Genomic DNA, 27,221 nt, shown 5'->3' on the forward strand with positions numbered 1-27,221 from the left:
ACTTAGTATTAGCTCTTCTACCCAGCTGACATTGTTCAAATCTGCATCAAAGCCAATGAATTCAATAATTATTGAGTCAATTATTGAGTCATTAATTCACATCATCAATTCAAGGTTGCAGTTCTGTTGTGATGCTTGGAAACTGCTCATTTAGTGGGTCCAAACAGAGTCAGCGGGATGCTGGTCGGTCGTTTGAGTGCAGTGAGGGGAGTTTCACAGAAAGCATGCAGCCCAGCCCGTTGCCTGGAACCAAGCACACATCAAAACGGAGGCTAAGTATTCCCCGTGACGCTTCTGTCAATAATTGTTGGTGGAAAAAAAACATTTCTCCCTGCACTGCAGACGGCTGTATGTGTCCACTAACACAGGAAGAGTAAAGGCCCAGTGAACTACTTTTGTGAAAAAAAATTAAAAATGTTTTATTTGGTTTTAACATTCAGATTTTTCAGCACCCCTACTTCCTGCGGCTATGGTTGTGTGTACTTGTGTGTGTTTGTGTTTGTGAGCTTGTGTGTGTGTGTGTTTGTGTGTGTGTGTGTGTGTGCGAGTGTGTGTCTGTGTGTGTGCGTGAGAGTGTGTGTCTGTGTGCGTGCGTGAGAGTGTGTGTCTGTGTGTGTGTGAGAGAGTGTGTGTTTGTGTGTGTGTGTGTGAGTCTATAGCCAGGGGAGCCAGGGACTTTGAATCAACTGTTGTCTCCAGTAATAACTGCCCTGGTGCAAGATGGGAGTATGTCACGGACCACGGTCCCTGGCTCCTGTCCCTCTACACCCCCCCTCTCCCTTCAGGATGAGTCACAGAGTCGTGTCCTCTAAACCGGGCCATTCCCCGCCCTCGAAAACACTGACAACACCAATACAATAGAGTGCAGGCAGGCAGAACCCCACAACACACCTCCTCTCAGGCAAGGGACTACACTGTTCTCTGATGATAGGGTTTCAGATGGTGTTGAAGCTCCATGTTGATCAAATGGATCCGGTACACAAAGCAAGCACTTGGGATTCAATGGACAAATGAAAGACTATTCACTCTCTCTGAATATTAAATAGTCTGTCACCCTTTATGAGGTGTTGAGTGATTTTGGTTTCAATATTTCTCAATCCCTGCAATATGGCTGGATAGTGTAAAATCTAATGGTGTTCTTGGGTATATCAAGGGACTATTCAACTGCGTTTGTAATCTATTCACCGTCCATGTTTCCACAACATAACCATGACATGGTGGGGAGTGATAGTGCAGAGCTGAACACCATAGAGCAAGTTAAAGATTTGGGCCAGTCATGTAACCCTGGCCTGACAGACCATGCTAGCTGGACTGTGACATTTGACTGTGACAGACTGTGTTCTTATGTGTGACTGGTCACTGTTTTCTGTCACAGTATCACCACAAACCCTCCTCTCCTATCCTCATCCTCCTCCTTTCCTCTCTCCTCCCCTCCCAACCCTTCAGCTCTCTGGCCCAGCATCACAGCTCTCTGCTCTGTCCCCCTTCCCTCCCCACCACATATGCACCGTATGGCTTTGGCTCTGAATTCACAGAGCAGTGACCTTTAAACTGCACCCCCCCCCCCCCCCCTGTTTGACCAACATCATGACACAGGACACACCAAGCCAAGGTCAAGCCCTGGGCACCAAAGTTACCTTGGCATCACCAACTGGCAACTTTGCTGAATGAACTCTTCCGAACTCCCAAAATTAAGATGGATGCAGTTCGGGGGGCGAATAACAAGGAAAAGTTTGCTGCGTTTATTTCTCGCCGATGATAGTTTGGATTAGTTTTAGTTATGTAAAGCAGTCAGAAGTGGAGCAGCTTTCAAAGCCAAACGTTAGCGAAGCCTTCCTATGTTCAGGTTCTGAGGCTGTCGTTTCCTTGTCATTCCTTGTCATTTCTCATTTCGGGTTTTCTCTTCTCCTGCGTTGGTCCGGGCTCAGCTTTCATGCCATGTGAAGTTTATTTCAGTACATGGTCCAAACTTCCAATATTTACCTCAAACTACACAACTACAACAATCCAAAAGATGAAAGATACAGAAAAACAAATAAAATGTATGATCTTTTTTTGGAGGTTATTTCAAGTTATACCCACAAGGACCACCCAAAATACCTCTCACTATCTACTACAGCTGAGGTTGAGAGATACCGCTCTGTCATTTAATCTCTTCCTGCTTCTCTGGGAGTTGTGACTCCCAGAGAGACAAGGTGAGTGTTAGACTGGGGTTAAGTAGGGCTAATCCAATCCACAGGGAACTACAGCATAGTACCCGACTGGAACCTCAACACTAAAAGCTGTCTAACACCAGGGACATTACACAGTAAGACTCAGAATGAGTGGTGCTAGCAACGCCAGGATCGTTGGTTCGATTCCCGCTGGGGTCATACTAACAAAATATGCAATCACTACTAGGGTCTACTTAGCTTAGGATAAAAGCATCTGCTGTGCCATACATACTGTATCCCTGGCATCCATGCTGCAGTTCTATAAGTGGACGAGAGCCTCTGGGTGGATGACTAACAGTTGGACTGGGGTAGTGGTAGCAGGACAGGCAGCCAGCCAGCCAGCTACAGTACAAAGCAACGGTGGTGTCTGTACTGTCTGAGTCACCGAAGGCGCTGAGCACGAGCTAATTACAGAGCTTGAGGGTCACAGAGGAGAGCTGAGAGAAACAGAAGAACGTATAGCAGAAAGTGGAAGCTCTGGAAATAATGAGGAAACGACCCTGTGGATGTGATTCATTTAACCATCATTTATAAGCCTAACCATTGTTCATACTAACTGGTGTGGTGTGTACTAACTTGAACAGTTTTAGTTGAGTGAACAGTAATGCAAGACTTATTAAACCAGCTCAACTGGAGGTAATTGTAGGTGGTTGGAATTCCTGGAGTATGAAGCCAGAGAAATTCTAGCTACACCGCCTGATGAAGCCAGAGAAATTCTAGCTACACCACCTGATGAAGCCAGAGAAATTCTAGCTACACCGCCTGATAAAGCCAGAGAAATTCTAGCTACACCGCCTGATAAAGCCAGAGAAATTCTAGCTACACCGCCTGATGAAGCCAGGGAAATTCTAGCTACACCGCCTGATAAAGCCAGAGAAATTCTAGCTACACCGCCTGATGAAGCCAGAGAAATTCTATTAATAAAGTCAGAGAAGTTCTAGCTATACCGCCTGATAAAGTCAGAGAAGTTCTAGCTACACCGCCTGATCAAGTCAGAGAAGTTCTAGCTATACCGCCTGATAAAGTCAGAGAAGTTCTATTAATAAAGTCAGAGAAGTTCTAGCTATACCGCCTGATAAAGTCAGAGAAGTTCTAGCTATACCGCCTGATAAAGTCAGAGAAGTTCGAGCTATACCGCCTGATAAAGTCAGAGAAGTTCTAGCTATACCGCCTGATGAAGTCAGAGAAGTTCTAGCTATACCGCCTGATAAAGTCAGAGAAGTTCTAGCTATACCGCCTGATAAAGTCAGAGAAGTTCTAGCTATACCGCCTGATAAAGTCAGAGAAGTTCGAGCTATACCGCCTGATAAAGTCAGAGAAGTTCTAGCTATACCGCCTGATGAAGTCAGAGAAATTCTAGTTACACCGCCTGATGAAGCCAGATAAATTATATTAATAAAGTCAGAGAAGTTCTAGCTATACCGCCTGATAAAAAGAGAAGTTCTAGCTATACTGCCTGATAAAGTCAGAGAAGTTCTAGATACACCTCCTGATAAGGTCAGAGTAGTTCTAGCTACACCTCCTGATAAAGTCAGAGTAGTTCTAGATAACCCTCCTGGTAAAGTCAGAGTAGTTCTAGATAACCCTCCTGGTAAAGTCAGAGTAGTTCTAGATAACCCTCCTGATAAAGTCAGTGTAGTTCTAGATAACCCTCCTGATAAAGTCAGAGTAGTTCTAGCTACACCTCCTGATAAAGTCAGAGTAGTTCTAGCTACACCTCCTGATAAAGTCAGAGTAGTTCTAGATAACCCTCCTGGTAAGGTCAGAGTAGTTCTAGCTACACCTCCTGATAAAGTAAGAGTAGTTCTAGCTACACCTCCTGATAAAGTCAGAGTAGTTCTAGCTACACCTCCTGATAAAGTCAGAGTAGTTCTAGATAACCCTCCTGATAAAGTCAGAGTAGTTCTAGATAACCCTCCTAATAAAGTCAGAGTAGTTCTAGATAACCCTCCTAATAAAGTCAGAGTAGTTCTAGATAACCTTCCTGATAAAGTCAGAGTAGTTCTAGATAACCCTCCTGGTAAAGTCAGAGTAGTTCTAGATAACCCTCCTGGTAAAGTCAGAGTAGTTCTAGATAACCCTCCTGGTAAAGTCAGAGTAGTTCTAGATAACCCTCCTGATAAAGTCAGAGTAGTTCTAGATAACCCTCCTGATAAAGTCAGAGTAGTTCTAGCTACACCTCCTGATAAAGTCAGAGTAGTTCTAGATACACCTCCTGATAAAGTCAGAGTAGTTCTAGATACACCTCCTAATAAAGTCAGAGTAGTTCTAGATAACCCTCCTGATAAAGTCAGAGTAGTTCTAGATAACCCTCCTGATAAAGTCAGAGTAGTTCTAGATAACCCTCCTGGTAAAGTCAGAGTAGTTCTAGCTACACCTCCTGATAAAGTCAGAGTAGTTCTAGATAACCCTTCTGGTAAAGTCAGAGTAGTTCTAGATACACCTCCTGATAAAGTCAGAGTAGTTCTAGATACACCTCCTGATAAAGTCAGAGTAGTTCTAGATACACCTCCTAATAAAGTCAGAGTAGTTCTAGATAACCCTCCTGATAAAGTCAGAGGAGTTCTAGATAACCCTCCTAATAAAGTCAGAGTAGTTCTAGATACACCTCCTGATAAAGTCAGAGTAGTTCTAGCTACACCCAATGGCAGAACATTCTCAGAACACAAGAAACCATTTTGAACAGGTAAATCACAGTATCACATATATCTTAGACAGTTCTATGATGGGAGTTCAATGCAATTATTCTCATTTAGTCTGCTGGAGATGAGATGGGTTCCAGTATGGCCAGGATCTATCAACCTAATTAAGATCCTTCTGTAAATCCCCAGTAGGAGGTAAAGTTCACCCTCTAATTAGAATACCCCTCCCACTTTTCCCCACTACCCTAAAATGACAGACAGGATTAATGTTGGTAGTCCTGCAGGGCATAATATGAACCATTTGGGACAGTGTTCCTTCTCTTACATCCCACTTTCATCTGTAATAACCCAAGGTATGACACCATCATATTTCACCCCACAGTCTGAATCTTAAATGGTTTCTTTCTCCCCCTCCATCTCCCCTAGCGACTGTGGCTGTTGTTGGATCTCTCTAGAGACGTGTCCGGAATGCAGATGGAATCCACTCAGACATACAATAACTTGAGGGGAATAAATATGTCCTAATTGAGAGAAATGATGTAATATTGATCTGGGAGCTCTGAACTCTTGGCATTGCGTGGAGCTCGGCTGCCACTGTGACATTTAGAAAGAAGGAGAGAGGAAGAAAGAGGGAAAGAGAGAGAGATGAAGAGAGAGGGAGAGGCAGTCAGCTGCAGTGCAGTGCGCTGCCTGGCAGAGATGAGGAAGAGACGGGCATTGGACTGTGAAAATGGCAGAGTTCCTTACCGCCACCTCCACAGTTTCACAGGAGCTTCCCAGCCTCCCTGTCCTTCAGTACTGCTGTTCTAAGACAGGCTTTCATTCAAAGTACTGTCTTCATCACAGTAATAGAACTATCTAGGACTGAGCTAAAGGAGTGGGGATGGGAAGTATTACAAACCCTAGCTGGTGGCATTTATATAGTATGATATGGACAGGGAAGGCTTTTGATAGGTAACTCACTGGAGGCAATGCCTTTGAAAAGGACACTGAACAGTACAGGTGTTAAAAAAGTCGAAAGGACAGTAGAGGGCCTTTTTATTCTCTGAAGTTCACTGGATGTACTCTTGATGGAGTGGTCACATAATGTACTGGTTCTGCTGAAGGTTAGACACAACATGTCGGACAAAGCAACATTAGTTCCATCCTGGGCCTTGCTTACTCTGAATATAGTGTTTCCATGTATGGCATGACATGCCAGAGAAAGAGTGTGGAATAAGACTGAGGCCGGGTGTCAAACCATGATCTCCTATTACTGGAAACAATCTATGATTTTTGTGCGAATCCCGATGGCTTTTTGACCCCATTACATCATGATAATCATGATCCAGAGAAGAGGCGGGATGTGATGGATTCTTGGTATTGGTCATTCCTGTCCTCTAGCCTCTGGTTTTTGCACCATCTTCTCCCTCATCTAAAACTCTGACCTCTGTACACCTTTCCCACATAGCAACCCAGTCATCAATGTCCAATACTCATCCATGTAAATGGTACCTGAGCCATTTCAGAACATTGTCATCGACCTGAAAAAGACTTGGAAAGAAGAGCAAAGGGATACTGGAACAATGTATGTATGGAGAGTGTTGATACAAATATGATCTGTTCTTAAACGAGAAGGGATGATCGTCTTTCCCAACTTTATGATGGTGACCTACTTGTGAGAGAGTCTACTATTCTGTCTCTATTTGAACTGCAGTAGGCTGACTGGTGTGTTTACAGCTCTCAGGTTGAGAATTCACATGGAAACGAGAGATAGAGAAGGGAGGAAAGAGAGAAAGATAGAGAGAGAGAGAGAGAGAGAGAGAGAGAGAGAGAGAGAGGGAGAGATAAAGAAAGACAGAGAGAGTGCCAGAGCTAAAGGAGGTTGCTACTCAGTGAGTGACTCACACCCCGACCGGCCCATCGGCATGTACCCTCTCGTTAGCTACGAACGACGATGTCAGAGGGGAATCACTTATCAATTATGGCCGTTATTTTGCTCAAAAATAGCAATCCATTTTGGTCCAAATTTAGTGGAAGATCAGCCTGACCGATAGCTTGCTGTACTCATTGAAAACATGAGATCCACGAAAATAATCATATATTGCATAGCCTATATTGAGTAAATGATGGTGGCTTTATGGAAATATACACAATAAAGTATTTATAAAATGCTTTTAGTTTTTTAAAAGTTCTGCTATGACGAGCGTAAAAGAGATCATTTGAAACATGTCCTAGAGGCTAAATGAGTTATTTGGCAATTTTAGTTGTGATTGATACAAACCTTCTGTCTAAGAAATCAAAACTGCGTGAGGCGACTGACTATAGGTTATTGATGATTTGAGAAAGTCGCAAAAAAAGCTTTCGCTCTGTTCCTTGACTCGGCTGCACACGCTGTTCTCTCATCAAGTGATCAAATTTTCACACATCAGACTATTCTGACTTGAATCTTGTCTTTACTAATATGTCAAATTTGTTTTGATTTAGAATGGCCCGAGGAACAGGAGCAGGGGAAAATGACATGTCCTCCATATGCACTTCAATAGCGAATGCCAGATAGGCTGCTCAGGTTATTTCACCCCACACATCAACCACTGTTTGAGGAGAACGCAGCCTCTTTCTGCGCGAGAGGTGATATTCCGCCCAAACTCTCCGTCCAGGCTCTCCAACCCTGTTCCTACTGCTACACAGTGCTTAATTTGGGAAACCTAGTGAAATCTGTTCGGGAACATCGATAGTAACATGTTTTCACAACAAAACATATTTCATTAAACTGTTGACAGCCCCTCTCTCTCAAGAAAGGAAAGAAGGAGAGAAGATGGAAAAGCATGGTGGTGAGATATCCTGTAGCTAAAGGTAATGTGTCTGCCTATTCATTAGGAAAATATAACAAAAAATCCCTATTACTAGGCTATTCAAAATCAAATACAAATTCACTATAATTGTAGGTTAACTGTAAGCCGCCCTGCACAATCAATTAACCAATAGCATTTCCTTGGCCTGTATATTCTCTCCCAGACTCATGGATAGAACGTTTAGAGTGTAGCATAATGTAACCAGTCCATCCAGTATGCATAATAATATAGTCCACACTCAAAGCACTGTCCATTTCGTTGTTAGGCTTTGAAACAACATCCACAACAACCATGTTTCCACTCAGTTTCAACCTGTTGGTGAACTTCTTTCTTCAAATTGATCAATCACAGTGAGGTGAGTTGTGAAAGCAGAATACTGTTTTGGTGACAAGTGTTGGATGTGGTTTTTGATGGCATTTCGCAATGGAAAACCACACGATGACTGCCGGTGTGGAGGTAATAAGATCACAGCAACAGCCCTTACTGCACTGTTTGTATTATCTTGTCAATCTGTACAATCAGCCTCCCAAATTTAGTTGAAACCTTCACCCTCCTCTCTGCCCCTCCCGCTTGTGCTTCTCCCTGGCTCTCTTGTGTGTGTGTGTGTGTGTGTGTGTGTGTGTGTGTGTGTGTGTGTGTGTGTGTGTGTGTGTGTGTGTGTGTGTGTGTGTGTGTGTGTGTGTGTGTGTGTGTGTGTGTGTGTGTGTGTGTGTGTGTGTGTGTGTGTGTGTGTGTGTGTGGCAAATGCAGTTCAAAGATGAGGGAGTTGTGCATTCTCCTTAACAAACTTCACTTAATTGATGAGTGACAACTGCAATAGTTAGCTAATGATATTATTGTCAAGGCAGTGGTATAACTGGTAGCCTTTTCCTGCAGTCAAATGACCTCATGACTAATGATATTATTGTCAAGGCAGTGGTATAACTGGTAGCCTTTTCCTGCAGTCAAATGACCTCATGACTAATGATATTATTGTCAAGGCAGTGGTATAACTGGTAGCCTTTTCCTGCAGTCAAATGACCTCATGACTAATGATATTATTGTCAAGGCAGTGGTATAACTGGTAGCCTTTTCCTGCAGTCAAATGACCTCATGACTAATGATATTATTGTCAAGGCAGTGGTATAACTGGTAGCCTTTTCCTGCAGTCAAATGACCTCATGACTAATGATATTATTGTCAAGGCAGTGGTATAACTGGTAGCCTTTTCCTGCAGTCAAATGACCTCATGACTAATGATATTATTGTCAAGGCAGTGGTATAACTGAGCCTTTTCCTGCAGTCAAATGACCTCATGACTAATGATATTATTGTCAAGGCAGTGGTATAACTGAGCCTTTTCCTGCAGTCAAATGACCTCATGACTGGAATGTTATTCATATTTTTAATAATTTCATAACTAATTTCAAAACCCGCCGAAAATCAGGTGTTTCTATGTCAAACAGTTTTGTTATATTTCAGGCTTCTGTGATGTATATAAAGTGTAATATTGGGATGCAAACTCAAGATGTAATACATTTCATCTCTATATCTGACATGGTACAGGTGTCTTCTTTTTACGCCCATAACCATGTTGTAACAGTTGGGTTTTTGCATAGTTGTTGAAACATAAAATGAAACATTTGAAGGGTTTTCATTCCAAAGCGCTATACATCCCCTAGGGGTATATCGTTCCCTTTCAGCACAATCTGATACGTATCTAGATACATGGGTTACGATACGATACCAGAACCAAACATGTTCATAAGGAGGAAAAACTCTTCCATTCGGTTATATATCACTGACAAGCTCTTAGCTTTGCCATTATACTTGTTTGATTATGGGGGGGACTAAGCTTTTAATTGGCTTTTATAAACACCCTTAGACTGTGCTGGAGAGAATCTGTCAGGCTCTGAGAGGTTTGTATCTCCATCCATCTGTTTGTATGTCAAATTGATATAATGCAGACGATGGTAATTATTTAATGCAGTAGAGTACATTCTGATTAAGGGCCTGTTTATGTCTGTTTTAACTTCAACTGGCTACCTCGAACATGTATGTTACTATGTGCATCACTCACTGTCAATACACTGTGTTGTTACCAGAGGGAATAGACCGCGTCACTCACTGTCAATACACTGTGTTGTTACCGGAGGGAATAGACCGCGTCACTCACTGTCAATACACTGTGTTGTTACCAGAGGGAATAGACTGCGTCACTCACTGTCAATACACTGTGTTGTTACCAGAGGGAATAGACCGCGTCACTCACTGTCAATACACTGTGTTGTTACCAGAGGGAATAGACCGCGTCACTCACTGTCAATACACTGTGTTGTTACCAGAGGGAATAGACCGCGTCACTCACTGTCAATACACTGTGTTGTTACCAGAGGGAATAGACTGCGTCACTCACTGTCAATACACTGTGTTGTTACCAGAGGGAATAGACCGCGTCACTCACTGTCAATACACTGTGTTGTTACCAGAGGGAATAGACCGCGTCACTCACTGTCAATACACTGTGTTGTTACCAGAGGGAATAGACCGCGTCACTCACTGTCAATACACTGTGTTGTTACCAGAGGGAATAGACCGCGTCACTCACTGTCAATACACTGTGTTGTTACCAGAGGGAATAGACCGCGTCACTCGCTGTCAATACACTGTGTTGTTACCAGAGGGAATAGACCGCGTCACTCACTGTCAATACACTGTGTTGTTACCAGAGGGAATAGACTTTTGTGGCCCATGCACTGAGGAAGGCCTGTGTTCAGGGTCACAGTGGTTAGCAAGCCAGTATTCAACACAGTGTTCCTCCTGCACTTTTCCATTCATCAGGAGAGTTACAAAATAATGGGCCTCGTTCTGTAGGGTTAGTGTTTGAGGGCCCCCTCGCTTCTCCTCCTGCACGCCCTCAGACATGGTGTGGCAGAGGGTGTGTTCACCTCCTGCACGCGCTCAGACATGGTGTGGCAGAGGGTGTGTTCTCCTCCTGCACGCGCTCAGACAGGGTGTGGCAGAGGGTGTGTTCTCCTCCTGCACGCCCTTAGATATGGTGTGGCAGAGGGTGTGTTCTCCTCCTGCACGCCCTCAGACATGGTATGGCAGAGGGTGTGTTCTCCTCCTGCACGCCCTCAGACAGGGTGTGGCAGAGGGTGTGTTCTCCTCCTGCACGCCCTCAGACATGGTGTGGCAGAGGGTGTGTTCTCCTCCTGCACGCGCTCAGACATGGTGTGGCAGAGGGTGTGTTCTCCTCCTGCACGCGCTCAGACAGGGTGTGGCAGAGGGTGTGTTCTCCTCCTGCACGCCCTTAGATAAGGTGTGGCAGAGGGTGTGTTCCCCTCCTGCACGCCCTTAGACATGGTGCGACAGAGGGTGTGTTCTCCTCCTGCACGCCCTCAGACATGGTGTGGCAGAGGGTGTGTTCTCTTCCTGCACGCGCTCAGACATGGTGTGGCAGAGTGAGGATTATTCTGGGCTACCTGGCTCAGGACAGGGAGAGACCACTACTTATACAGGTGAGGATTATTCTGGGCTACCTGGCTCCAGACAGGGAGAGACCACTACTTATACAGGTGAGGATTATTCTGGGCTACCTGGCTCCAGACAGGGAGAGACCACTACTTATACAGGTGAGGATTATTCTGGGCTACCTGGCTCTAGACAGGGAGAGACCACTATTTATACAGGTGAGGATTATTCTGGGCTACCTGGCTCTAGACAGGGAGAGACCACTACTTATACAGGTGAGGATTATTCTGGGCTACCTGGCTCCAGACAGGGAGAGACCACTACTTATACAGGTGAGGATTATTCTGGGCTACCTGGCTCCAGACAGGGAGAGACCACTACTTATACAGGTGAGGATTATTCTGGGCTACCTGGCTCCAGACAGGGAGAGACCACTACTTATACAGGTGAGGATTATTCTGGGCTACCTGGCTCTAGACAGGGAGAGACCACTACTTATACAGGTGAGGATTATTCTGGGCTACCTGGGCTACCTGACCACTACTTATACAGCTCAGGTAACACCCCCAATACTACGGAACAGTATCACGTCACACCATCACAGCTGTTCACACTACTTTCTGACCTCTCAGCCTCTGGGTTGTGTTCATTTGAGAAATGGAAAACATTTTTCTACCGAAAACGACAATGGGCGTTTTGTACCCAAGGACGTCAGAGGGCAACAATCGGTTAACCACCTAACTGAGGAACTAAATTTAACCTTGCCTAATACCCTAGGTGCAGTCACACCCCTAAAAAAATAGTCTTAAGAAACTATCTCCCTGGTATACAGAAAATACACGAGCCCTGAAGCAAGCTTCCAGAAAATTGGAACGGCAGTACCGTGAGGAGCCCTCACTGCTGATCGATCATCCTATTTACCAACTTAATTGAGGAGAATAAGAACAATCCAAAATGTATTTTTGATCCTATCAGAAAGCTCACTAAAAAGCAGCATTCACCAAGAGAGGATGGCTTTCATTTCAGCAGTGAAAAATTTATGAACTTCTTTGACGGAAAGATCATGATCATTAGAAAGCAAATTACGGACAAATTACGGGCTCCTCTTTAAATCTGCGTATTTCTCCAAACCAGACATTCAAGTTGTTTAATACTATATCTCTTGACACATTGATGAAAATAGTAATGGCCTCTAAACCTTCAAACTGCATACTGGACCCTATTCTAACTAAACTACTGAAAGAGCTGCTTCCTGTGCTTGGCCCTCCTATGTTGAACATGATAAACAGCTCCCTATCCACTGGATGTCTACCAAACTCACTAAAAGTGTCAGTAATAAAGCCTCTCTTGAAAAAGCCAAACGACACAGAAAATATTAAAAACTATCGGCCTATATCAAATCTCCCATTCCCCTCAAAAATGTTAGAAAAAGCTGTTGCGCAATTTAATTGAAGTCTTTCTCCTTCTCTTCTCCCGGAGGACCTGAGCCATGGGACCATGCCTCAGGACTACCTGGCCTGATGACTCCTTGCTGTCCCCAGTCCACCTGGTCATGCTGCTGCTCCAGTTTAAACTGTTCTGCCTGCGGCTATGGAACACTGACCTGTTCACCGACGTGCTACTTTGTCCCGGACCTGCTGTTTTAGACTCTCTCTCTCTACCGCACCTGCTGTCTCTAACTCTGAATGATCGGTTATGAAAAGCCAACTGACATTTACTCCTGAGGTGCTGACCTCTTGAACCCTCTACAACCACTGTGATTATTATTATTTGACCCTGCTGGTCATCTATGTACGTTTGAACATCTTGGCCATGTTCTGTTATAATCTCCACCCGGCATAGCCAGAAGAGGACTGGCCACCCCTCAGAGCCTGGTTCCTCTCTAGGTTTCTTCCTAGGTTCCTGCCTTTCTAGAGAGTTTTTCATTGCCACAGTGCTTCTACATCTGCATTGTTTGCTGTTTGGGGTTTTAGGCTGGGTTTCTGTACAGCACTTTGTGATATCGGCTGATGTAAAAATGGTTTTATAAATACATTTGGTTGATGTGTAGTCCCGCCATTTTCTTCTGTTTGTTGCCTAATGATCACGACCCTCATGTCCTTCCCCCTGTCAGAGCTGCTGTAATGCATGCTGGGAGGGATGCTGGTCCACCTCGACAGCAGCGTAGCGTGTGTGAGGCTCAAAAATATAAATGAATAAATAACAGAAAGCCACGCCCCCGAATGACCCCATCCCTTTACATTGCTTATGCCTGATTTGCGTTGAGACGCCCATCATGGCATCATGGCAGATCTGAACGTAATGCGAGCACAATGTGACTTTCCTGCATCAAAACCTAATGCCAAGTGATAATAAATGTACATACCATGCACACTTTTGACATAGTGGAAGATACATACTGAATGTATACTGTTTTTCATACTAACATGGACCAAGATATGTGTTGCTTTTGCATATATTTGTTCATTTGTTTTGCAAGATCCGGTTGATTGGTCGGTTGATTGGGTTAATTGGTTTTGCAGGATGTTGATGCCATTGATTTAAAGAGTAAGAATAGGATGCAATGTCCAACCCAAAATATAAGACTGTTTACTCCATTGTTTGTACACAATATAATTGTAAAAAAAATAAATCAGTGAAGTTCCATCCAAACCTAAATGACATGAAAAATATGTATTTTCAACTTTCACAACTGAACGTAGACTGTCGGGCATAGCCGTCTTTTCAATTACATTTTGCTAGGCCAAATGACACCCCATCTCCTCCCCTTCCTCTCCTCCCTTTTCTACTTTTTGATGGAATTGAGGCCTGTGTCAGTCAGACCAGAACAAACAGCGACCACTCAACCAGGCCAGCTGTGTTGCCTGTGTGTTGGTCTCCCAAATGACACCCTAGTCCTTCTACAGTGGACTCCTTTTGACCAGTGCTTAGAGAGAGTGGAGTGGCTCTGGTCTAAAGTAGTGCACTGCAATGGGAATAGGGTGCCATTTGGGAGACCAACACACAGGCAACACAGCTGGCCTGGTTGAGTGGTCGGTGTTTGTTCTGGTCTGACTGACACAGGCCTCAATTCCATTAGACTCAGATGAAATGTCAACCTGGTAGAGGACAATGAGGCCAGAGGATGTCACCCACCCAGTCAGCTCCACAAAGGACCAACATCATTTAGAAATGACCAGCTGTGTGTGTGTGTGTTTGAGGCAAGCTAACTTCTCTCTCTGTCACTGACCCAGCAGAGGATGCATTGTTAGCTATGAGGAGACCTATCCTATCTTACACTGAGGGAGCAGAGAGAAGGGGGGAGGAGATGAGGGTGATGGGGAAGGAGGAGAGAAGGGGGGAGATGGGGGGATGGTGGGAAAGGAGGAGAGGATAGGGGAAAGATGGGGGATGGTGGGAAAGGAAGAGAAGAGGGGGAGATGGGGGCAATGTGGAGGAGGAGAGAAGGGGGAGGAGATGAGGTGATGGTGGTGAAGGAGGAGAGAGTGTGGGAAGGAGATGGGGGATAAGGTGATGAAGAAGGAGAGGAGGGGGAGGACATGGGGGGATGGAGATTAAGGAGGAGATGGGGGGGGAGGAGATGGGGTATGGAGAAAAATGAGGAGAGGAGGAGGAGGAGATGGGGTATGGAGAAAAATGAGGAGGAGGAGGAGATGGGGGATGGAGAAAAAGGAGTAGAGGAGGAGGAGATGGGGGATGGAGATTAAGGAGGAGAGGAGGGGGAGGACATGGGGCGATGGAGATTAAGGAGGAGAGGAGGGGGAGGAGATGGGGGATGGAGAAAAATGAGGAGAGGATGAGGAGGAGATGGGGGATGGAGAAAAAGGAGTAGAGGAGGAGGAGATGGGGATGGAGATTAAGGAGGAGAGGAGGGGGAGGACATGGGGGATGGAGATTAAGGAGGAGAGGAGGGGGAGGAGATGGGGTATGGAGAAAAATGAGGAGAGGAGGAGTAGGAGATGGGGTATGGAGAAAAAGGAGTAGAGGAGGAGGAGATGGGGGATGGAGATTAAGGAGGAGAGGAGGGGGAGGACATGGGCGATGGAGATTAAGGAGGAGAGGAGGGGAGGAGATGGGGTATGGAGAAAAATGAGGAGAGGATGAGGAGGAGATGGGGGATGGAGAAAAAGGAGTAGAGGAGGAGGAGATGGGGGATGGAGATTAAGGAGGAGAGGAAGGGGAGGACATGGGGGATGGAGATTAAGGAGGAGAGGAGGGGGAGTAGATGGGGTATGGAGAAAAAGGAGGAGAGGAGGAGGAGGAGATGGGGGATGGAGAAAAAGGAGTAGAGGAGGAGGAGATGGGGGATGGAGAAAAAGGAGTAGAGGAGGAGGAGATGGGGGATGGAGATTAAGGAGGAGAGGAGGGGGAGGACATGGGGGATGGAGATTAAGGAGGAGAGGAGGGGGAGAATATGGGGTATGGAAAAAAGGAGGAGAGGAGGAGGAGGAGATGGGGGATGGAGAAAAAGGAGGAGAGGAGGAGGAGGAGATGGGGGATGGTGGTAAAGGAGGAGAGGAGGGGGAGGACATGGGGGGATGGAGATTAAGGAGGAGAGGAAGGGGAGGAGATGGAGTATGGAGAAAAGGGAGGAGAGGAGGAGGAGATGGGGGATGGAGATTAAGGAGGAGAGGAGGGGGAGGACATGGGGGATGGAGATTAAGGAGGAGAGGAAGGGGAGGAGATGGAGTATGGAGAAAAGGGAGGAGAGGAGGAGGAGATGGGGGATGGAGATTAAGGAGGAGAGGAGGGGGAGGACATGGGGGGATGGAGATTAAGGAGGAGAGGAAGGGGGGAGATGGGTGATGGAGAAAAAGGAGGAGAGGTGGAGGAGGAGATGGGGGATGGTGGTAAAGGAGGAGAGGAGGGGGAGGACATGGGGGATGGAGATTAAGGAGGAGAGGAGGAGGAGATGGGGGATGGAGATTAAGGAGGAGAGGAGGAGGAGATGGGGGATGGAGATTAAGGAGGAGAGGAGGGGGAGGACATGGGGGATGGAGATTAAGGAGGAGAGGAAGGGGAGGAGATGGGGCATGGAGAAAAGGGAGGAGAGGAGGAGGAGATGGGGGATGGAGATTAAGGAGGAGAGGAGGGGAGGACATGGGGGGATGGAGATTAACATTTACATTACATTTAAGTCATTTAGCAGACGCTCTTATCCAGAGCGACTTACAGGAAGGGGAGGAGATGGGGTATGGAGAAAAGGGAGGAGTGGAGGAGGAGGAGATGGGGGATGGTGGTAAAGGAGGAGAGGAGGGGGGAGTCGGGGGATGTTGGTGAAAGAGGAGGGGGAGGAGATGGGGGATGGAGGTGAAGGAGGAGAGGAGGAGGGGGGGTGGAGGTGAAGGAGGAGAGAAGGAGGGAAGAGATGAGGGGATGGTTGTAAAAAAGGAGAGGAGGGGGAGAAGATGGGGGATGGAGGTGAAGGATGAGATCCTTATTGCCCTTGTGTGCTGATGGGCGCCAGTCCAGCCACCGTAATAATGCAAGACTAATTATTTTCCACAAGAGTGATCACATCTGCTGGGTTTGGAGGACAGTAAACCGGCAATCGTTTACCATTACATTCAATGAGGCATTGTGCAAATTTTAGCAGAGGGAATAACTGTTTCCCTCTTTAAGAAGGGGTGGGGGAGTGGGAGGGTGCTCCTCTTTATGAAGGGTTGGGGGAAGGGTGCTCCTCTTTATGAAGGGGTGGGGGAGTGGGCGGGTGCTCCTCTTTATGAAGGGTTGAGGGTGGGGGAGTGGGAGGGTGCTCCTCTTTATGAAGGGGTGGGGGAGTGGAAGGGTGCTCCTCTTTATGAAGGGTTGGGGGTGGGGGAGTGGGAGGGTGCTCCTCTTTATGAAGGGGTGGGGGAGTGGGAGGGTGCTCCTCTTTATGAAGGGTTGGGGGTGGGGGAGTGGGAGGGTGCTCCTCTTTATGAAGGGGTGGGGGAGTGGAAGGTGCTCCTCTTTATGAAGGGGTGGGGGAGGGTGCTGCTCTTTATGAAGGGGTGGGGGAGGGGGAGTGGGAGGGTGCTCCTCTTTATGAAGGGGTGGGGGAGTGGGAGGGTGCTCCTCTTTATGAAGGGTTGGGGGTGGGGGAGTGGGAGGGTGCTCCTCTTTATGAAGGGGTGGGGGAGTGGAAGGTGCTCCTCTTTATGAAGGGGTGGGGAGGGTGCTGCTCTTTATGAAGGGGTGGGGAGGGGAGTGGGAGGGTGCTCCTCTTTATGAAGGGGTGGGGGATTGGGAGGGTGCTCCTCTTTATGAAGGGGTGGGGGAGGGTGCTGCTCTTTATGAAGGGGTGAGGGAGGGTTATTCTCTTTATGAAGGGGTGAGGGAGGGTGCTGCTCTTTATGAAGGGGTGGGGGAGGGGAGTGGGAGGGTGCTCCTCTTTATGAAGGGGTGGGGGTGGGGGTGGGGGAGTGGGCGGGTGCTGCTCTTTATGAAGGGGTGGGGGGAGGGGGAGTGGGAGGGTGCTCCTCTTTATGAAGGGATGGGGGTGCTGCTCTTTATGAGGGGGTGGGGGTGGGGGAGGGAGGGTGGGTGCTGCTCTTTATGAAGGGGTGGGGATGGGGGAGTGCTCCTAAATGGGGAGTCACCACTATTCTCTTTGGATAGAAGGTACTGTACAGTGTTGTATTCACTATTATTACTGACTACATTAAGAGCATTATGATAAAAGCATTATGAAACATCCATCCTTGGGAAAATACAGACACCAGATCAGGACCAAGGTGAAACACATGACTTTTTGTTTGGTCTACTTTTAGACAGAGTGGGATGTTATTTACATTAGCAGGCAAACATGTCATCACTTCTTTAGGCTGCCAAAGGTCAATACAGGTTCACCATTTCCTCTGCTGACCAATCTCTCATGAAAACACACCTAGAGTGCATTAGCAAGGAGGATATAGCCCCACAATGCAACACTGTGAACATAATGCATCTAATGGTATAACAGACTCACCGACACAATGATGAATCTGATTTGTTCTGCTGGGTGGGCCTTGAGGAGATACAGTAATGCTGCCCACCCAGAGCCACAGCAAGCATTTATACAACACATTTTCATTAAATAACTATTAGGGAATCGATTGTGAAATGGTAAGAGAAAAAATAGGTGTTGATTAATTTGGGCCTGCTGTTTACGGCTCCCTCTCTTTTTATCTCCTGTCCTCCTCCATTCCTTCTCCTCTTTCTCCATCTCTCCTCTCCCTTCCTCCCTGCTGTCTCTTCTGTCATTTCTCCGTCCCACCATTACTCTCCTCTCATTTCCTCCATCTCTCATCATCCTTCCTTCCCTCCTTCACTCCTGCTCTCTCCCCCACTCCTCTCTCTATTCTTCCCTTTCTCCCTCCCTCCTCCTCTCTTCTCTTCCTCCTTCTCCCGTGCTCGCCTAATTAACTGTCAACTGTAGCCATTTATGTTTCTATATTTAATGAGGGAATGAATATGAAACATTCCCATCTCTCTTCTCTCTCTCCACCCCCTATACATCCCCTCTCTCTCTCCTCTCTGCCCTCTCCACCCCCTCTTTCTCCCTTCTCCATTCCCTCTCTCCTCTCTCCACCTACTCTCTTCACTCTGCACCCTCTATACCCCCTCTACCCCCCTCTCTCCCCATCCACCCCCGCTCTCCCCTCTTTACCCCCTCTCTCCCCACTCTAGCCCCTCTCTACCCACTCTCAAACCCCTCTCTCCCCTCTCCACCCCCTCCCCTCTCCCCTCTCACTCCCCACTCTCCACCCCCTCTCCCACCCTCCCCTCTACACCCTCTCCACCCCTCTCCCACCCTCCTCTCTCCACTCTCCACCCCCTCTCTCCCCTCTCCACCCCTCACTCCCCTCTCTCCCCTCTCCAACCCCTCTCTCCACTTTCTACCCCCTCACTCCCCTCTCTTCCCTCTCTCCACTCTCCACCCCCTCTCTCCCCTCTCCACCCCCTCACTCCCCTCTCCTTCCCTCTCCAACCCCTCTCTCCTCTTTCTACCCCTCACTCCCCTCTCTCCCCTCTCCCCCCTCACTCCCCTCTCTCCCGTCTCCTTCCCTCTCTCCACTTTCTACCCCTCTCTCCCACCCCCTCACTCCCCTCTCTCCCCTCTCCAAACCCTCTCTCCACTTTCTACCCCCTCACTCCCTCTCTCCCCTCTCCAACCCCTCTCTCCACTTTCTACCCCCTCACTCCCCTCTCTCCCCTCTCCAACCCCTCTCTCCACTTTCTACCCCCTCACTCCCCTCTCCTTCCCTCTCCAACCCCTCTCTCCTCTTTCTACCCCTCACTCCCCTCTCCACCCCCTCACTCCCCTCTCTCCCGTCTCCTTCCCTCTCTCCACTTTCTACCCCCTCTCTCCACTCTCCACCCCCTCACTCCCCTCTCTCCCCTCTCCTTCCCTCTCTCCACTTTCTACCCCCTCACTTACTACCCTTTCTGAGGTGGTGACATGAACATGTTACCGTGACAATGAGAGTAAGTGACAGGATGTTGTATAGCTGGAACTTCAAACAGGCTCCCCCACATGTATTATGATGACTGGGAAACCATATTAAAGCACGGGTGAGCATGAAAACACAGGACCCCCACCAATCCAGATACACTGTAGTTCAAAACCTGATCTCTTCCATGTTGAAACATGTTTGGATACAGAGATCAACAGTGTCTACAGAATTTACTGTGAATTTTCTCAGTCAGAAAATGCAGAAACCTTCAGGGAAGTAATGTGATTTGACTGCTGCCTTAGTTGCTCAGTATAGCATATACACTTCTGGCTTAAGCACTGTCAGTGAATGGACTGCGTAGAATCACCCTCCATCCCCAAACATTTTATCTGATAAACCACATAATGACTCGCACCTCTTTTCCTGATTGCCACGTTGTACCTCCGCCTCCTGTGTTCATCACCGTGACACATTTACATCAAAGGGAAACCTCCATCATGACCCATTTTCTCTCCCTCCGCAGCTGCTTGTGCTCTGGGCCAATCACAGCGCGGCAGGAAGTATCCCATGTATCCCTGTGATGAGCGGCTGGTTAGGCACACTAAAGAGCCTCATTCATGCTCTGTCACTCCAGTAGCGATCCAGGCCAATCATCAGCAGGAATACTAACATCAACCCATTTTAAATGATAGAAAGGTTCATTCCCCATATTATCCAGGTGATGAAACACAGACAGTGTCCATGTTGTATGTTGAGGTAAACCAGATCAGATGCTTATCGCCATTCAGAGACGGCAGGGTAGCCTAGTGGTGAGAGCGTTGGACTAGTAACCGGAAGGTTGCAAGTTGAAACCCCCGAGCTGACAAGGTACAAATCTGTCGTTCTGCCCCTGAACAGGCAGTTAACCCACTGTTCCTAGGCCATCATTGAAAATAAGAATTTGTTCTTAACTGACTTGCCTAGTTAAATAAAGGTAAGATAATAAACAGAATGAAACATGTTGGATCACTGCAGAGCTCTCAGGTGCTCCCTGTGTCCAAGTTGATTTCGCCTTCCAAATAAAGCATCGCTGGCAATTTCATCATTTATTTCCAGTAGTGTGATATATACTGAGTTGACTATACTGAGTGGCCCATGTTGACTCAAATCAAATCAAAGTTTATTAGTCACATGCACCGAATACAACATGACTTCAATACCTCCCACAGTTGTGTCAAGTTGGCTGGATGTCCTTTAGGTACTGGACCATTCTTGATACACACGGTAAACTGACACACTCAAACCAGTACTCCTGGCACATACTACCATACCCCGGATTCACCTGGTCAGTCTATGTCATGGAAATAGCAGTTTCTGTATCAGTTTAAAATGTCCCAGTAATCTCAGTAACAACCACACTGGATGATTTTCTATTCACAGCAGGCTAAACTGAGTGTAAAGCCTACCCATCTTGAATCAATACAAATATCCCCTTGTAAAATGATCTACTAAGGTAAAATATTAGTGTGGTACTGATAGTGACCCTATCTTTGGTTAAAGTAGCACACAGAGACAGTGCTTGTCTGGGAACAGAAACCCACTGGTGTCTTACCTAACTGCAGCTCCAGGATGCTGAGTTTGCTTTCTGAGGGGAACAGGATCTTTGGAGGCTTGTCTGTCAGAGGGGCTGGAAAACAAAAAGAAAACACACATTACAATTCATTTCCACACTTCTGACATTTGTCCGTTGAGCCATATACTTATGAAAATGTCTTTGTAAACTCGAGCACAGCGTTGAAGAGTGAGAGGAGAACACAGTGCAGGCACCGTATGGAAGCTGACGCAGTAGACAGAGGGAAACTGTTAAAGGATATCCCCTTCTCCAAAAGCCTCAAACATCCATCTACTTCAAAACTTTACCCTGGCAACCGTTTTTAATCCCAGCTAGCGGCTTCACTACCTTATGGACCAAGCACGTCAGTGACTAGACTGGCTGTGCTACAGTGTGAACACGGATTCAGGTTGGATGGGTATTTACCCCAAACCCCGGTTTATTCCCTGTTATGTAGGGAAGGGCTTCAGTACTGTTCACGGATATCTTAGCAGCTGTTTACATATGTCAGATTCATATGTCAGATTCATATGTCATATTGTTGCGACGACTCGTCACAGCAGAACAAAATACCTATAAATAACCCATTGGTGAATTCCCTGCAACCTCGATGTTGAGTGAGATGGATCAAGCCAGCAACAGAGGGAGGACAAGGGGAAATATGTAGTGTGTGACTGGAAGTGCTATCCTGTCATGATGAGCTTAATCGTACCAAGCTGCGTTTGACAGGACGCTCGTTTTTCAGCCGCCCGGATTCCAACTTGCATGCGCTCCGGATGCATTTAAAGTGGCTACGTTTGGTTTAGTCTTCGTGTATTCTCAGACTGCACCAAGAGAATACATCTAATATCCTATAATATTCTGTGAAGTGCCCAGCCTATTTACCATCAACTTTTTAAAAATGTATCCGCGCTGCAATGAAACATACTCTTGGGTACGACCAATGGCATCGCTGAAATCTGTATTTATCTGTCATTGTTGTTCAAAACCTTTAACCCAGAGGCAAATAACTGGTGGTGGTGGTGGTGGTGGTGGTGGCAATGTATACCGTAAGAAGCAGAGGCAACATAAATCGGCTTTACAAAGGAGGAGGTAGGAACCCAGGAAGTGGGTTGAATGTTGAATCTTAACTTGATCACAGCAGGAAATGAAAAGTTGTAGTGTATTCAAGGTTTAAAAAGGCTTCTAAAGTTTGCAATGTCCACTTGCGTTAGACTTGATTTGCCTTAACAATAAATGTATCAACCCTACAAAAATATCCATTCATTATCAAATTAAGTCAAATTAAGAGCTGTTCTTGTTATCCTTCTTGTCAACTAATGTTCTCTGTCCAATAGAGTGTTCGGCTTTTTATCTGCTTCTATAGCTTCACATGTCATATTTAACAAAAGTAATGACTAATCATGCTCATTATTCACAATGTAAAGGTCAGGGTCTTCTGCAGCGAATGCATCAGCTAAAGAGGTCAGCTGTGTTACGGCGTTCTTCTATCTCCTCCTCTGATGAAGAGGTAGAACAAGGATCGGACCAAAATGCAGCGTGATGATGATTCATGATATCATTTTAATGAAGGAAAAAACAATACAAGCGGAAACTACAAAATAATGAAAGTGAAAACCGAAACAGCCCCATCTGGTGCAAACACAAAGACAGGAACTATCACCCACGAAACTGCCCCATCTGGTGCAAACACAAAGACAGGAACAATCACCCACGAAAACACTCACAGAATATGGCTGCCTAAATATGGCTCCCAATCAGAGACAACGATAATCACCTGACTCTGATTGAGAACCGCCTCAGGCAGCCATAGACTAATTAGACACCCCACAAAACCCCAAGACAAAAAACACACCACAATAACACGTCACACCCTGGCCTGACCAAATAAATAAAGAAAACACAAAATACTAAGACCAAGGCGTGACAGAACCCCCCCCTAAGGTGCGGACTCCCGGACGCACCTCAAAACCATAGGGAGGGTCTGGGTGGGCGTCTGTCCATGGTGGCGGCTCCGGCTCGGGACGTGGACCCCACTCCATTAATGTCATAGTTCCTCCCCCTCGCGTCCTGGGTTAATCCACCCTCGCCGCCGACCATGGCCTAATAGCCCTCACCCAGAACCCCACTGGACTGAGGGGCAGCTCGTGACTGAGGGGCAGCTCGGGACTGAGGGGCAGCTCGGGACTGAGGGGCAGCTCGGGACTGAGGCAGCTCGGGACTGAGGGGTAGCTCGAGACTGAGGGGTAGCTTGGGACTGAGGGGCAGCTCGAGACTGAGGGGTAGCTTGGGGCTGAGGGGTAGCTCGGGACTGAGGGGTAGCTCGGGACTGAGGGGAAGCTCGGGACTGAGGGGTAGCTCGGGACTGAGGGGAAGCTCGGGACTGAGGGAAAGCCCGGCACTGAGGGAAAGCCCAGCACTGAGGGAAAGCCCAGCACTGAGAGGAAGATCAGCATTGAGAGGAAGCTCAGCACTGAGAGGATATCGCCACCCCAAGGAAGAACTGGAGGTTCTTGTGGTGTGTTTTTTTGTCTTGGGGTTTTGTGGGGTGTCTAATTAGTCTATGGCTGCCTGAGGCGGTTCTCAATCAGAGTCAGGTGATTATCGTTGTCTCTAATTGGGAGCCATATTTAGGCAGCCATATTCTGTGAGTGTTTTCCTGGGTGATTGTTCCTGTCTTTGTGTTTGCACCAGATGGGGCTGTTTCGGTTTTTCACTTTTCATTATTTTGTAGTTTCTGCATGTATAGTTTTCCTTCATTAAAATTATATCATGAATCATCATCACGCTGCATTTTGGTCCGATCCTTGTTCTACCTCTTCATCAGAGGAGGAGATAGAAGAAAGCTGTTACAAGCTGTACATTAAACAGCACATGAACACATGCACGGTACATATAACAGTTATAAGAAGGGACAAAAGCAATCTAGTACAATGACAAAACAAGTTGGGTCTTCCCTTAGACCTGAATTCAAACGGATCATTAATGGAAGGTTTCTTATGTAACATACTTCCTATGAGACAAGTAAAATCTTCTTCTGATCAGCAATTATCTCTTCCCCCCCCCCATGTTCTACTGTAGATACGCATAATTAATGAACACTTGTTTGATACTGCAGCGATGATAAAATCGTAGCTATGAGAGGTCACAGATGATTCACCATTGTGAAGATACTGGTTTCCAGTCTGTTTCGACCCCCATTGGAATACACCAGCCCCAATTAGGCCTAGCGAGAAGTAACAAAAGATCTGCACTTAGGGCCATCCCATGATCATTAGTGCTTAATTGGGCACCCTCTTCAAAGTGGCATTGGAAAGTCCTCATATCTAAGATACTTTTTAAAGAGTAGTAAGAGTATGAACACTCAGTCTGAGTCTGAAAACGGTCAGGGAGAAACTCTTATAGGGGAATGAATTCTGGCACAAAACAACACGGCAGCTGTAGAGTAGGTAGTAGTCCGAGGTGTAGGTACACTGTGTGGTGTTTCCTGTATGTGTTGCCAGTCTAGTCTGCTTGCTCATTAAAGAACAGCAGTTGAATGTGTTAATTTATCATCAGGTACAAACAGCCTTCACTAAATCTATTTGGGGGGATACCTGTATCTTTCTACCCAGTGTTGCAACAGTTTGGCATGGTCCATATCGCTTTGCAACTGCATCTTGGTGAGACAAAAGCAGGACTGAAAAAGGTCATTGATGTACCATACACAGTCTTAGTGAAGAGTAACATATTTGGAGCAAAATGGATGACATTTGGGAGTCAATGGTTCTCAATTGACACATTAAAGCCTATTCTCTGGTGACTGTGTGAAATGACTCTCCATCATGCAGTGATAATGTGGTGCCGTCTCAATTCATGACTAATGAGCCAAACCACGACACCGTCCCCATTCGAAGAGAGAGAGAGGGCCGAGACCAAATCGTGACACCAAAACGAACTCAAACTAGAGCCTCGATCCATGAAATGTTTCTCTGGCGGGAGCAAGAGCTGAGCTCTGCTCGTGGAAAATCTCATTATGTTAATGACCTTTTTCTTTATGAAATATGCATTGAATATTTTGTTTAATCACGACATGAAAAAGAAAACACAGTCGTTCCCGAAAATGATTAGTCCCAACATGAGGCAGGCATGAAAAGGGTACAAAAAGTCTGTGAACAGCGTTTTGGCAAGAGGGTGACCATGGTTCTGATAACCGAAAGAGAGAAACTGAGCGGTACTTTGCTTTGATGAGAACTCATAGTAGTACCACAGTGGACTCAACATTGACCAATGATAGGCCAAACACAATATGTATTCAGAGTTTCCTAAATCCATTGGTATTGACTGCGAGGCAGAATATTAATAATGAATTGCTTTGTGAGACTCAAACAGAAAATTCTTATCACACATTACCATTCATGTAACCAGTTATGGATTTATCTGATTGTAATTTCTTCTTTGAGATGACTACAGACATTCACAGATACAGACGCACACACAGAGTAGGTACTGTATTGAAGGTTATCCTCAGGGACTGGCTAGAGATGTAGCTGGACCTGGATTGAGCCACCTACCTACACAACCTTCTGGAGCTAACTGCCTCTCAATCGCTGTCTCTGTAGGGTTCTGGAGCTACCTGACTACCCTTCCCTGTCTCTGTAGGGTTCTGGAGCTACCTGACTACCCTTCTCTGTCTCTGTAGGGTTCTGGAGCTACCTGACTACCCTTCCCTGTCTCTGTAGGGTTCTGGAGCTAACTGACTACCCTTCCCTGTCTCTGTAGGGTTCTGGAGCTACCTGACTACCCTTCAATGTCTCTGTAGGGTTCTGGAGCTACCTGACTACCCTTCTCTGTCTCTGTAGGGTTCTGGAGCTACCTGACTACCCTTCCCTGTCTCTGTAGGGTTCTGGAGCTACCTGACTACCCTTCCCTGTCTCTCGCCTCCTCCCTGTAGGCTGTCTCGTCGTTGTTGGTGATCAAGCTTACCACTGTAGTGTCGTCAGCAAACTTGATGATTGAGTTGGAGGCGTGCATGGCTATGCAGTTATGGGCGAACAGGGAGTACAGGAGAGGGCTGAGAACTCACCCTTGTGGGGCCCCAGTGTTGAAGATCAGAGGAGTGGAGATGTTGTTTCCTACATTCACTCCCTGGGGGCAGCCCGTTAGGAGTCCTTCTGTAGCCTAGTTGGTAGAGCATGGCGCTTGTAACGCCACGGTAGTTGGTTCGATTCCCGGGACCACCCATACGTAGAATGTATGCACACATGACTGTAAGTCGCTTTGGATAAAAGCGTCTGCTAAATGGCATATATATTATATATATATAAGTCCAGGACCCAGCTGCACAGGCGGGGTCGAGACCCAGGCTCTCAAGCTTAATGATGAGTTTGGAGGGTACTATGGTGTTGAATGCTGAGCTGTAGGCAATGAACAGCATTCTTACATAGGTATTCAGTGTGCAGTGTGATAGCGATTGCATAGTCTGTGCACCTATTGGGATGGTAAGCAAATTGGAGTGGGTCTAGGGTGACTAGTAGGGTGGAGGTGATATGATCCTTGACTAGTCTCTCAAAGCACTTCATGATGACAGAAGTGAGTGCTATGGGGCGATAGTAATTTAGTTCAGTAACCTTAGCTTTCTTGGGAACAGGAACAATGGTGGCCATTGTGAAGCATGTGGGGACAGCAGACTGGGATTGATTGAATATGTCCGTAAACACACCAGCCAGCTGGTCTGCGCATGCTTTGAGGACGCGGCTGGGGATGCCCTTCTGGGCCGGCAGCCTTGCGAGGGTTAACACATTTAAATGTTTTACTCACATCGGCCACAGAGAAGGAGAGCCTGCAGTCTTTGGTAGCGGGCCGTTTCGTGGCACTGTATTTTCTTCAAAGTGCGCAAAGAAGATGTTTAATTTGTCTGGGAGTAAGACGTCGATGTCTGCAACAGGGCTGGTTTTCCTTTTGTAATCCATGATTGTCTGTAGATCCTGCCACATACTTATCCTGTCTGAGCCATTGAAATGTGACTCCACTTTGTCTCTATACTGACACTTGTTTGTTTGATTGCCTTACAGAGGGAATAACTACAATGT

At 46.6% G+C, this 27,221-nt stretch overlaps 1 protein-coding gene across 2 annotated transcripts in view; it reads right to left on the reverse strand.

Annotated features, from left to right (window-relative positions):
- Positions 1-27,221, reverse strand: part of LOC124011352 (interleukin-1 receptor accessory protein-like 1-B) — a 444,356-nt gene that overhangs the window by 166,420 nt on the left and 250,715 nt on the right. For both annotated transcript variants that reach the window (XM_046324642.1, XM_046324641.1), the window contains exon 6: positions 21,151-21,225. In XM_046324642.1, the coding sequence (XP_046180598.1) occupies positions 21,151-21,225 (75 nt within the window). The remainder of the gene's footprint in view (positions 1-21,150; positions 21,226-27,221) is intronic.

Source organism: Oncorhynchus gorbuscha, linkage group LG23 (assembly GCF_021184085.1).
Source record: "Oncorhynchus gorbuscha isolate QuinsamMale2020 ecotype Even-year linkage group LG23, OgorEven_v1.0, whole genome shotgun sequence".
NCBI lineage: Eukaryota > Metazoa > Chordata > Actinopteri > Salmoniformes > Salmonidae > Oncorhynchus > Oncorhynchus gorbuscha.